The sequence below is a fragment of the Thermobia domestica genome, chromosome 9 (genome assembly GCF_964235325.1).
Source record: "Thermobia domestica chromosome 9, izTheDome1.hap1.1, whole genome shotgun sequence".
In the NCBI taxonomy this organism is placed as follows: domain Eukaryota; kingdom Metazoa; phylum Arthropoda; class Insecta; order Zygentoma; family Lepismatidae; genus Thermobia; species Thermobia domestica.
Window position 1 is genome coordinate 43,687,152 of NC_137462.1, and position 13,534 is coordinate 43,700,685.

The 13,534-nt window shown below is 33.2% G+C and overlaps 1 protein-coding gene across 1 annotated transcript in view; it reads right to left on the reverse strand.

The window, feature by feature from the left end:
• Window positions 1-462: 462 nt before the first annotated feature.
• Window positions 463-13,534, reverse strand: part of SerT (Serotonin transporter) — a 159,830-nt gene continuing 146,758 nt past the window's right edge. Inside the window, exons 10-11 of the mRNA XM_081771026.1 lie at window positions 10,382-10,549; window positions 463-5,245 (exon numbers count right to left, since the gene is read on the reverse strand). Coding sequence (XP_081627152.1) covers window positions 5,162-5,245; window positions 10,382-10,549 — 252 coding nt within the window. The 3' untranslated portion in view covers window positions 463-5,161. The remainder of the gene's footprint in view (window positions 5,246-10,381; window positions 10,550-13,534) is intronic.

Consider the following 13,534-nt stretch of genomic DNA (forward strand, 5'->3'; position numbering starts at 1 on the left):
TCTCGCTACTAACATACGCAGCACCACTAGCATTTTATTTCACAACTGTAAAAAGTTTTAATGCTATGATTTTTAAACTTCATATTGTGCAAATATTAATGATGTTTGGGGCCGCGGTGGCTCAGTGGTAGAGCGTTCACCTCTGGTGCTTGGGGTCCCGAGTTCGATCTCAGCCCCCGCCAAGTGAACTTTGTGATGGACAAACACAGTGTGCGTGGATTTCCTCGGGGTTCTCCCGTTTTCTCTCACTTTCTTCATTCCACCATTTCATTCATTACTCATCATCACCGTCTCCTTTAGCCTAACCGTGGTACGTAAAACTCAAAGATTTCATTTCATTTGATTTCATTAATGATGTTCAACTGTAAAACATTAGTATAAATGTATTAATACGTAACTATAATAACTTAACCAACATATGCTGGTTGATTCTGATTCGTAAAATTACAGGAAGGAAGACGACACATATTTTTTTTTTATTAAGATAGCAATTTATTTTCTTGTTGACGTAAAATTACAGAACTTACATTTCACTGAGTACATAATTCAGAAAACAAATGAAAGCTTGTAAACAGTATGTTTTTCACTATTTCTTTTGAAAATAATACTTCTGATGCAAGAAACTAAAATAACTCGTTTCAAAAATAATGCCTACACATATAAATAATTATAAACTTTTTATATTTATATATATTATGCACATATAATGAAACCAGAAGACATACAATGTCTAGAGAACAATAATATCCTCAACCTATGTGGCTGTCATAGGTTGAAGAAGGCACTATGTGCTTCTTAAGTATATAATATAATAATAAATACTTGTTTTCAAGTTAAAATTATGCTGTTGATGAATAGTTCTATGCAAGCAGGTTGCAGAAGAACTTCACATATAACATCAGTAACTACTAGTCTATAAGCTGCACACCAGCTACATTCTTTGTCACATTATGGACAACACTGCAACATTAAATATCTTATTGATTACGTGTCACATTTTTTTTTACCAGCATGAATATAGTATAACGCAACACATTTGACACAGACCGTATAACTTTAGGTTTTACTGGTTATCGTAACACCATCCATAATCATTATCGTTACATATTTAAAGATACAATTAAAATAATTGTGTAAAGTTTTTCTTTCATAAACAAGAATTACAGAATGACAAAGTTTGATTTAATGTTAACAAGTAAGAAAAACAAAAGTTTCAGTTTTAAACTAAGTTGTTTTTGTATTTGTCATTTTATTTTCTAAAAGGTACTTAGTACAAGGTAACATTTACATGTTTACTACAAAGTAATTAACTTTGGCTATGATTGAAAAGAAAATCCATTCTCTAGAAACGGGACAGAAAACTTTGTTTTTCTCTCCGTGTTGTTTTTGATTGTAATTTGAAATTGGATGATTTAAATTATAAAAATATATTGAAAGCAATAAAAATTATTTAGATAAGATTGAATTATAAAATATGTCATTTCTTGTATAAATGGTACCTTTATGGATTAAGATTGTAGAAAATTAACCAAATTATTTATTAGTATGAAATATTCTTGATGTATTTGTTATTTAAAGTGTACATTCAGATGAAAAAAAGAAATAATTACATTTTATCATATGTTTTTGTGCTTTAATTCTTCAACATATACATTGTATGTTGATTGCACATTAACAAATATTACATTCGACGTATTAATTATTAATTAAACTTACATGCAGCAATTAGCAAATGTGTACCTTAGAAAATTATCTGATGTTTTAAAAGTACAACATTCTTATAGTGTTATAAGATAAAGCTTTCACTAAACAAACATGTATAGAGACATACAGTTTCCGTCACATTCGTAGCACGAATTCATCGATCATTTAAAATACTCACTAAATACGAAACATTTTTCTTTAATAATTATATCATATAGTATACATCTTAACATATTCGACAATACGCTACAATAGAATATAACTTTCTAAATGAATATCAATCTGAATGTATATACATATTGTTATAATTTTGGGTATTTTATAGACCATATTTGAGGTATAGATGTGTAGAGTATAAAACTGGATATCTGTTAACCATCACTTTCCACAAGACATTTTCAAACAACAAATGCATAAGACATACATATTATAATTATTCACATAATATTACAAAAGATGACACAAATATATTCCGAATATTTTGATGACTCTGAATATAAGAATTGTAGTTATGGACAAAGAGCAAAGAAAGAAGACAAAGAAATTAATATTCCCAAATACTATTTCTAATATTGCCAAGAATAACAAAGGCCATGCCCATTATTGCCTAACTACACATGGGGTAACTACAACGCTACATAGCCAACTAGCATTCAACATAAAAAGAGAAAACATCAATTATATTGATTATATACAGTAAGACTCTTGTGCTTCACAGGATTTGATGGAAAAAATCTGTGAATGCTGCCAGATGTTAGTGATGTGATGGTGGATTTCACGAATATAATCTTGCATGTTTTCGCTTGTATAATGAAACCTCTTTTAAACATTCAAACTTTGTACAAAATTCTCTCAGCAAACACATAAAACAAAAAATATTAATGATTTATCTCGTATCTTTTTCTCAGAGTTGGAGTACAAAGCAAAGCTACTTTTGTTTTAAAAGTTCATTTATATTACATAATATACCCGTGCACCTTTGGCTGGTTGAAAACAGTTTCAAACGAAGAACACTACTACTGTACGTACACAACATGTTTTGTCCAACAAATTGTTTGCACTATGTCAATACAATGAACACAAATTTACATACACATTATGTTTGCTTATCTGACAGTTTGACACAATAGTAACACATAATATTTTACACCGGTAGGATTGGTTCCCAGGTAACCATTGCCTCTAGATATAGTATGAAGCATGTTTGTATCCTAAAACTTTTGTACAGACTGGGTTGCACTATAAGTACAAAATTTTATCGAAATAAAGTACGTTCTTGAATACGCTAGTTCTATACTACAAGTTCAAATATGTGACCTTTTAGAATAGTTTATTTGACAGACTTTTGTGTAAATTTGAAAGAAGTATGGTCCAATACTTTACAATATATAATGTTTTAAGTATTACAATAATTATGTACGCACAATGTGCCATAATTAGTCAAGCTGTAACAATGTTACTGCAAAAGTGGTTATAATTGTGTAGTTAAACCTTTCTCGATATGATGGTAAGCATTGCTATTAAGTGTCACGGTTACTCATCCAAATATTAAAATACCATATATTAGGAGTAAAATTAATTTGAAGATCATGTATCACTCTGATAACTGAAGAATTAGAAGGACAATATCCGTGGGATGCACTTGTCTGTTGATATTCCTTATTTTACATTTAATTGTTGAGTTTGTAAGTAGGTTAAGAAAAAGCGTTTTTTTTTAAAAAATTACTAAGTTAGTCAAAGTTACAACTATGTAATTGAAGTAACACTATCTTCAACATTAATATTTAAAACATGTAATGTGTTACCTGTGCTAAAGAAAAAGTTAAAATAGAGTAATATTTATATGTTTAGAAATTTCCTATTTAAATATTTTGATGCAATTATTGTAAATATCTGTAACTATTGTAGTTATTACTTCTGTGGTGGCCGTGAGGAGTAATACTTATTATTTATTATATCTACTTTCCTACTGTTATTTCTGATAGCTTAATTATAATAAAATTGATAAAGTAATAATTATATTTATTGATAAATCACATTTGTACGGCAGAATAATTAAATTTTGTTTACATTAGGTAAAAATCAAAGATTAAGGTAAATTTCTGTCTTAAGGTTATTTTCAAATATGTTATTGTAATATTTATACATTAGTAATTCAAAATATTTATCATGGATTTTTCCAGCGTGTGTAAAGTAATTTTGGAACATTTAAGCTAGAAGACATATTTTTGTAGTTTTTATTCATTTATTTAATTTTCTGTTCAAAACTTTTACGACACACACATGATGGAGACTGTGCTTAGTCAATATGTCATGAAAAAATTTAACATTCATCTCTTAAGTTATGGTAGCAAGTATATATACGCGAACCAGTTTTGTATTTGCCATTCAAGTGTTATATTTATAATAAGCAAGTTAATATTTTCTTTGCATTGTTTGCTTAGCAAAAAACGATTTTTGATCTTTTTAACAATTTTATCGTAATACTAATATTTTAATATTTTTGTATTCTTGCAATGCAAACCTTGTCTGAATAATTTAAGATGCAAACATAGCCTCATAACAGACTCTTCCTTTACCATATACAAACAAACATCATTTGAATAATTTCTTTAAACAACAAGATGAAACGACAGATTTTATAACAATAAAATGGTTGCAAAAATGACATCCAAGTCTATTTTATATAGTCTATCATGAGATGAACACAATCACATAATGGATTTTCCATTGAACACATGTACTCCAAATATTTCTGTTAATATAAGTACACCGTGTATATATATTGTAATTGTTTTATATATATATGTAACAATAAATAACAATAAACATTTGAGACGAATAATATAATAACCACATAGTTTTGACTAGTGATTTTGTTGATACTCTATATAATTTTTTGTCTAACGAAAATAGAAAATCAGATAATGCAACGTAATGTTGACAATCAAAATATATTTTCTTAAAAGAGTAAAGCTTAGCTCCAGTGGTACATCTTTGACAACTTTATTTATTTCAAACAGTCTATTACAACTAATAGTATTATAACAGAAGACATTTTGGTCTATATAAATACTTCCCCCGTTGTTTATATAGACCATAGTTTCACATGTATAAACAGATATGTACATGATTCACAAGGGAGTATAAGGGCGTACATATACATAGAAATTCACAAACATATGTTTACATATTTTTCATACAAAATTAAATACGTACAAACTCTTTTGCATTTTCTTATGTATATAGATATTACATTACTATGCAAAATCACTAACAACTAACAATATCACTTATTTGTTTTCTTATTTTAAATACTGGACATTAAATAATGCTACAATGGAAATCACACAAGCCATTCGGGATAAGCACCTTTCCTACTCAAAAGGCATTTTTGTTTGTCTTCTTTGTGCCAGCACAGACATGTGTCTGAAGCTTGATTTTTGCCGTTGTCAAGTCAAACATGTGTGCCATAATTAGAGTTGGTGTTGAGGGCACGTTCTTCAGGTCGTTCTTCTGGCGTTATAGATTTTCGCACCCTCTGCAAAGGAAATTATGCTCATTGGTTATATGCAAAGGAATAATTTTATGTTTTTCTTTACACAGAATTTGTAAGGGTGTTTACAGAAGATTATTTTACCACAATCGCATGTTTTACCTAATAATACAAAATGGGCATTATGCAGAGTCGTTTTGATGTATGATTAGCGTCATACTATAGGCCCGACTACTGCAGGAAACATATGTTAGTCGAACTCTTTAGTATGGCACTAATCACGCGTCAGAAGACTGCATAAGATCCATTTTGTTTTAACATAATTTTGCTTAATTCTATGGTATTTTCGTATGACCAATCCAGCTTTCCTATCATGTATAATTTTATAGATAGAAGAATTAGTTTACCAATTTCTATGTATTTTTTTTCAAAATTTTGTTCTGGATTACTTTTTTATTGTTCATTGGTAATTCAGGTGTTCATACAGACCTGTGTGGGAGTTAATGTTTAATTGTTAAGGAGGATAGATATAGTCTTGTTAGCAGCACCGTAACTTAGATTTTTTCTGGAGAGGGGCAAGTATTAATATTTGGGCCCTAGAAAAGGGTTGTTTTAGGCCATACATGACGCCCGTTTCATACATGACGCCCATTCCATATATGACAAATTAATTAAGGGAACAATATTGACAAATTTCAAAGCCATACGAATAAATAATATTTCTAGGGTTCCTAATAATAGACTTTTTTTTTTTTTTTTTTTTTTTTTACTGAAATGGACCCACAACTCATTTTTATTTTATTTACCTTTTGTGTGCTGTTTTGTTTATATAATTTAGTGAACCTGTGTGATGCTTCATTTATAATTTCATGTTCGTATCGTATATGGAGTAAGAAAATTTTGTCTTAAAGTGGGCCCCTCCCTTACGGCGGGAAGCTTCCCTGGAGGGGCAGTTGCCCCCCTGCTTCCCCAGGACTTGTCGCGACAAGATTATTTTCTGGCTGATCATTACACTGTTTATGTCTTAGTTCTTTGTAGACTTTTGAAGTAATTATAGCGTTTTTGGTTTTCATTAATAGTTTTGGTTTGTGGTTGAAAATTTAAATACGACACATAAGTGTCCAAACCATCCGAATAGTTTCTATTATGGGGTAAGGTGACTATTAAATATCAAAGAAAGAACTTCATTCATTTAATTCAAGAGTCTCCGAAAAATAGTTATCCAAAAATAAAGGAAGGAATGCTTGAAGGACCGCAAATAAGAAAACTAACAAAAGATGCAAGTTTTGAAGGAAGGTTTAATGATTTGGAAAAATGTGCATCGGATTTCTTCAGAAATTAATTCAAACATTTTTTAGGCAACAAAAAATCCGATAACTATAGGTATCTAGTAAAGCAGCTGCTGAAAACATATGTAGATTTAGGGTGTAATACGTATATCTTTCAAGGTTCACCTTCCTCATGCTACCTGTGTTTCTTTCTAAAAGCATGGGAGACTGCAGGAGACAAGCGTATTGAGGAATATGTGTTAACTATGGATTTCAGTTTCGAATCTTTTTCCATTGTGTACTTGAACAGTGCTGTAAGAGTTCCAGTATCTCTTAATTAATTATTATAGATCTTTGAGTCCACATCCTCAATCCCCACAATAGGGTAACTAATTTAGTGAGAGAAACTGCACTACCTCAGCTACACACATAACATGCTACCTGTTTCTTGCTATCTGTTCCTAGAATTACATTGACATCTTTCCCCATGTACTGTATTAATGTAAGTTTTTCCTTTTGAATTGATTTTATGTGGCGTTTAGAGGAAGCATGGTTATCAAATCCTTTGCCCCGCTCCAATGCTGACTTCCAATTGCAATCATCTTATTCTGTCTGATCATGTAGACTGTTTAAAAACTGAAACTGATTATGAATTTTGTTCGGCAGGTATTCCTTTTAGACAAACATGAACCACGACAGAGACATATGTAATATTTGCTCGAATAAGTTGGTGGAACAATTAAGTGAAATGAAACTGTGGCAAGAGAGTCTACATAACTCGACCAAAGTTCGAACACAAACTCCCTGCGGGAGACCCGGGGTCGATTTCCAGCAGGTTCTAATGTGTTTCAGATTCCACTTTAAGTTAGGTCCATGTCTCATATAGTTTCGGCACTGAACCGGACGCTAAACTGCAAATCAACTAACCAAAGTTCGAACACGCGAACAGCACTAGAGCACCCTACTTCCCAACCACTTTATTATTTATTATGTATTTAATACCAGGAAAAAATTTCAAAGCTGCTTTGTTTCCAACGCTAAGTTATGTTTAACAAAAAGGAGCTACGCATATACCATTAGAGAAAAATAATTCTTCTCTATGACATACGTATTTAATAAAATAACGTGTTATTATGACGTGTCTGCCTAGGGCACCAGGCTCTAAAAGGGCGCCGAAAAACTGGTAACAAAAACTTATATTAATAATTAATAAATTAGTTTGTTTGAATTCTTCTTAGTGTTTTATTTGATTTTATTTTTCTTCAGTATTAACAATTTGCGCTCATCTCAGGTGAACTATTAACACTGTTATTTATTCACGATCGACATTATCAGAAGACCATTTGAATGACTTAGCAATTTTATGCATTGAAAACGAAATTACATCAAAAGTTGAGTATAATAGTTTGATATATAAATTTTCGAGAAAGTCAAAGACTTTCAAGACTTAAATTTCTGTAAGATGTATGCTTTTTAAAAGATTGAGACTTGAAATGTGATAATTAACACTTAAGAGTGTTAGTTAAATGAGTGATTACAATTTAAATTGAGAGTTTCTTCTTCTCTTAAGCCACTACATACAATTATAAGAAAATTGACCACAAATTTGATATTTATATAATAATAACAAAATAAATGTTACTGCAAAACAATTGCTTAAAATTTACCTGGCTAAAAATCAATACTATTTTCTTTTCTTAACAGGGAACGTTACGTTTGTGCTTTACCTAGAAGCATAAATTACTTAACGTTTCTGTGTATAGTGTACGGTATCTTGAATATGCTTGACTTGTCAAAACCCAAATTGGGAGTTTTCTCTAAGGACTAGCAAGGTGTAATAAACAAGAAGAGCCGCTGTATGATCACTGGGTTTTGCCATGTATTCTGAGACGTAGGAGGTCTGAAATGCTCACAATATTATCCTATACAAAAAGCGGAATACCGGATAATGTTATGCTACAACTTTATACACAATTTGAGCGTTTATCCTTGTTTGGAGTAAATAGGTACTGGGAGGTGATTGTTTGGACCGTACTACTACATTTCGATAGTGTCGGATGCTTCGTCTGTCACAGAACATCGTTGCTATAGGCAACATGTTCAAAGCCGACAGGCCTGTACCTCGCATCAAATAGAGGAGGTTTGGATATTCCGGCACCGGCAACTCATGCCATTCTGCACGACCAGATTCAAATTGAATAATTGTGTTTCTTTGGGTACCTCTTGTCTTAACCGACGAGCTGATAGCATAACGTGTTACATGGTGTCACGAGATGCTCAAGAGTTTGAAAATAAAATATCTTATTATGGGAAAACCTCGTAACAGTTGACCAAACCTAGTTTTTCAATTAGGATGTGCCCAATGAATCCGAGAACAATGTCTGCTTCTTTGAAGATGAAAATATGACCATCTTTACGAGAAAATTATCTATGAAGGCGACCTTATTGTTCAATGTCAGGTGAGATGTTGAGCGCGTGCTGCAGGAAACATAGAACACAGTCGCAGTGAAGTGGTACATCCAAAAGGTCTGGTTAGTGTTTTCCAAGCTCTCAACTACATCTATCTACGCTTAAGAGTAGATATATAATATCTCTACCATGGCCGCTCCAAAGTCTGCACCGATTATTGAGTAAATACTGGGCTGCAGATGATGTGACATCCTTTCTATAATCTAGACTTTGCTACACGTAATTTGGTGCTGTTCTTGTACGCCAAATACAGGTCAAAAGAAAAACTATTTTCGAACGAAGAGGACCTTCTAAGGCCATGAGATAATGGTGCACCCAACTTCCCAAGAAAACGAGAGAGAGAGAGAGAGAGAGTTGGTCCGATGACTTGTTTTAAGAATGCAGAAGCAGGGGAAACTATTGTACAGTCGCTCCTTGCCAGTCTGAAAGCTCAGATGACGTGATAACTAATCGTATAATTGGGGATGACAGAACTGACAAGTTGCGCCCGGGATTTTGTAAACATTGAATTTGGTAGAGCATAAGGTACGGGATCTGACCTGGGTTGCATACAAATGAAATCGAGCATATACAAAAGAAACAGATTGTGATGTTAAAGAGGTTGAAGAGGGTGAGAGGAATGACTTTTGGGACAGGTTAATCTACTCGCACTTGCAGATCTCGGTGTTCCTTCCCCAACGATCCTTCCAATGGGTTGTTGTCCGTCCATCAGTTTCTCTGTGGTCTGCTGGGCGTCCAAGTAGTCGTGAATTAAGGGTCAGCGAAATCCGAATAGGAAAACCAGGGTCGCGAAGATAGCAAATTCAACCAAAATCGAAATTGTTCTTTAGCGAACTATCCATCCTAGTCGACAGCAAAACATTAGCTAAGACAAAGTGCTCTCTAGGCTAGAGCAAGGTAAGACTTATCGTAAGCTCGGAATTGTAGCTCATGTTCTTACATGTTGACTCGTCTCCAATTCAAGCCGGACTACCCCTTCCAAAAGTCTCTGAATGGTTTTTGTTCGATGTCCCTTCCGGGTTAATATCCTGGGTCGTTGACTGTTTCTTCAGTCTCAATGAAAAGTGTGTACTCATAGATTAACCAAAGGTGAGTTGATGATAGGAATGCTCACAGAGAAACAATCTGTCGTTTTTATTGATTAAGAAATTACATGTGTAGAAAGAATTAGCAGACAGCAAGAAAACTACCTCGTATGAAAAGTAAATGAACTTAGAAAAAAAATCGAAAAGTGATTCAACATTAAATAAACGATGATGCTTTTCACTGCATTAAATTTTAAAATAAAATGTCCCAAAGTCGGAAATAAAATGCTTCATTATGTATCCAAATACACATATCTTCACACTATTTTGAATGATTGCGATAATTAAAGTCGCAGTTCAAAACTCTCCTAGCGACTGTTGGTATTTTAGGTATAATGCCAATTTATGAATAAACTTACCTCTTTGAAACTTCCGGGTGTAATAATGAGTATATAGATGACGTAACCAGGAATGCAGACTAAAGAGGATGCAGTGAGAACCCAAGCAACGCTGATGCTCCATGGCGGATAGACATAATCTCTCAAGCGAAGACCTTCGTTTCCGATTAGAGCGAAAAAGAAAATGAACTGAAAAAAAGAATACAAATAAAACATATTTATCTGGAAGGTTCATTATTAAATTCTATACTAAGATGTCGAATCATATTTTAATAAATACAAGCGTCATTATTACGAGTGGACATTGTAGTCTAGTGGTTACAGCGTAGAACTCACGTCCACGTAGTTCCGGGTTCGATTCCCAAACGGTGCTCCTCGTGTCGACTCAGTGTCGTGAAGCAAACTGGGGAGTCACGTGAATAAAGACGTGAGGCCACTAGGTCTAGAAAGCTCCTGATATGTCTGTTAGAGACAGAGGTACACAATGTGCTGACGGGGTCGCGATGGCTCAGTGGTAGAACACACACCTCTGGTGTATGGAGTCCTTGGTTCGATCCCAGCTCGCGCCAAGTGAACTTTGTAGTCGACAAACACCGTGTGCGTGGATTTTCTTGGGGCTCTCCCGTTTCTCCTCACTTTCTTCATTCCACCATTTCATTCATTTCTCATCATCACCGTCTTCTATAGCCTAGCCGTCATAAGCATGGGACGTAAAACTCAAAGATTGCATTTCATTACAGCGCGCGTACCACGTGTTATAGTCGCTAGGCCAGACTAGTTGAGCCTGTCGCTAACAGATGGTGTTGGGGCGACTCAGGCCCACAATGGCTGTTACGCAATTGGTTTGGTTTTTTGTTTTTGTCATTATTACGAGTTATTCCAAATTCAGATGCTTCCTGACATTTGACCAGATAGTTACGCTGTAGTTCGATCCAATTTTCCATGAAAAAAGTTATTCAATAGTTTATTTCGTCTGTTCAGTAACACAATACAATTAGTTGCCGATAGTTGCCGACTTACATCCAACTTCCCGGCTGCTCGATCGTAAGTAGGCCAGATGGTAGCCTGAGTACAATACATGTAAAAGAAATTAAAATATCATTTTGATCAATAGTCAGCCAACAATTTGGGTTGCAGTTACTCTGGATCAGAACTCGTATACAATCTCGTACGAACTCTCATGAATTAAGTAAATCAACTCATGTTCCTAGACATGGTTATTACATTACATCTGTCCATTCGTATGAATAAGCGTCTATGGAAATCAATGACAAAATGTTTTCAAATTCAAAATTGTATGTATTTCTATAATCCTAGTAGCAGTATCTTACCTATATTAGTAACATCTCATTATGCTATTACTCTCAGTATTATTATTATTATTATTATTATTATTATTATTATTATTATTATTATTATTATTATTATTATTATTATTATTATTATTATTGTCGGTTGTTGATAATAATAATAACAACCAGAGGCGGTTATTCAACCGAAGCTAGTGAAGCACTGTCTCATAATACAATTTTTCTCAGACACAATCTAGTTTTGTGTTTCAATTTCTTTTCTATCAAACACTTTCAGATGAAGCATGATTTCGTTAATTTTATTATTTTTTTTTTCGCTATACACGAACCTCTTCATAGACTGAAATAGTGATGTCGTCATTTCCTTTCTGTTACATGGCAATCGCTGTTTTATATATATATATATATATATATATATATATATATATATATATATATATATATATATATATGCAGACACTTGAAGCAAAAGGTGTGTTGCTACGTCTAGTATAGACAAGGACAACAGATGGAAAAAATCACATTTGTAGAATATTTAGAGGATGAAGCAAAGTAAGTGTGGAAAAGCTATAGACTAAGAATATTGAGGACCACTATTTAGTAAATTTACGAGTAAAATCTACACAGTAAAAAACGAGGTGGTGAAATAGCACAAAATGACTACCAGTTTAGTGTGTTACTTGTGTGTCAATTCAACACCAAGCACATCGCCTTCAGAGCATATCAGAAATATCTAATTACTGACTGTGAGTATTTGCATTGCTTTTTGTTGTTTGGTATGAGCAAAGCTTTGCGAAATATATTTCGCATTATGGCAAGTAGCTCATGACATTCAATGTTTTCTGTAATCGGTCACAATAATATTGTTATAAACTTGTGAATCATTTGACAACAGTTACACAGATAGCAGTGCTTCCATCTGTTTTCTTTATGTGTTATTCTTGTGTCTTAGCACATATTTTAACAGAATATTTCAGAACTGTTGCCTATGTAACTGTTGTCGGACGATTCACAGGTTTAGAACAATATTATTGTGACCGATTACAGGAAACATAGAACATTATTGGTTACTTGGCAAAAGTGCCAAATATATTTCGCAAAGCTTTGCTCGTATTAAACAACTAGCAGCGTTCACCCCGCTTCGCTGGGGTCACCCCGGAACGCAATAAACTTTGTTACTTAGATAATTTTTACTTTTTCGCTTTCAAGTGATATGATAAAAACCATAGAAGATTGCAGTAAATGTTAACATTATATCGCCTGTCATTTATGTTAACCCGCCGAGTGACACGGTCATGTGGGTTGCATATAAATACGGTTAGATTTAGCTATGATGAGCTAACAAAGGATTTCTACGTTATGGACACTTGAATGGTCAATTATCTCAAGACACTGGTAATTGAAAATTAAAGTGATATGATAAAAACCATCTAGGGTCCAAATCTTAATAACCCCCCAAAAATGAAAGAAATTGGTTCAGCCGTATTAGCGTGATGAGCTAACAAAGGATTTGTACGTTCTCTTTTATATATATAGATAAATAGCAATGCAAATTCTCTCAGGTAGTAACGAGTTATTTCTGATATGCTCGGAAGCCGATGTGCTTGGTGCTGAATTAACCCACAAGTAACACTCTAAAGTGGTAGTCATTTTGTGTTGTTTCAACTCCTCATTTTTTACAGTGTAGTAATCTATAACGAAAAAGTACAATAACATCAAACGAATTTACTTTTGCAGGCGCAATATCTCTAAGTGAGGTGTTATGGTAGAAATTATATAACTAGCACTAGCGCTATCACTATATAATCCATAGTAGGAAAAAGCAATTACACACAACCATACACTCTCTGACAATCCGGTTAAT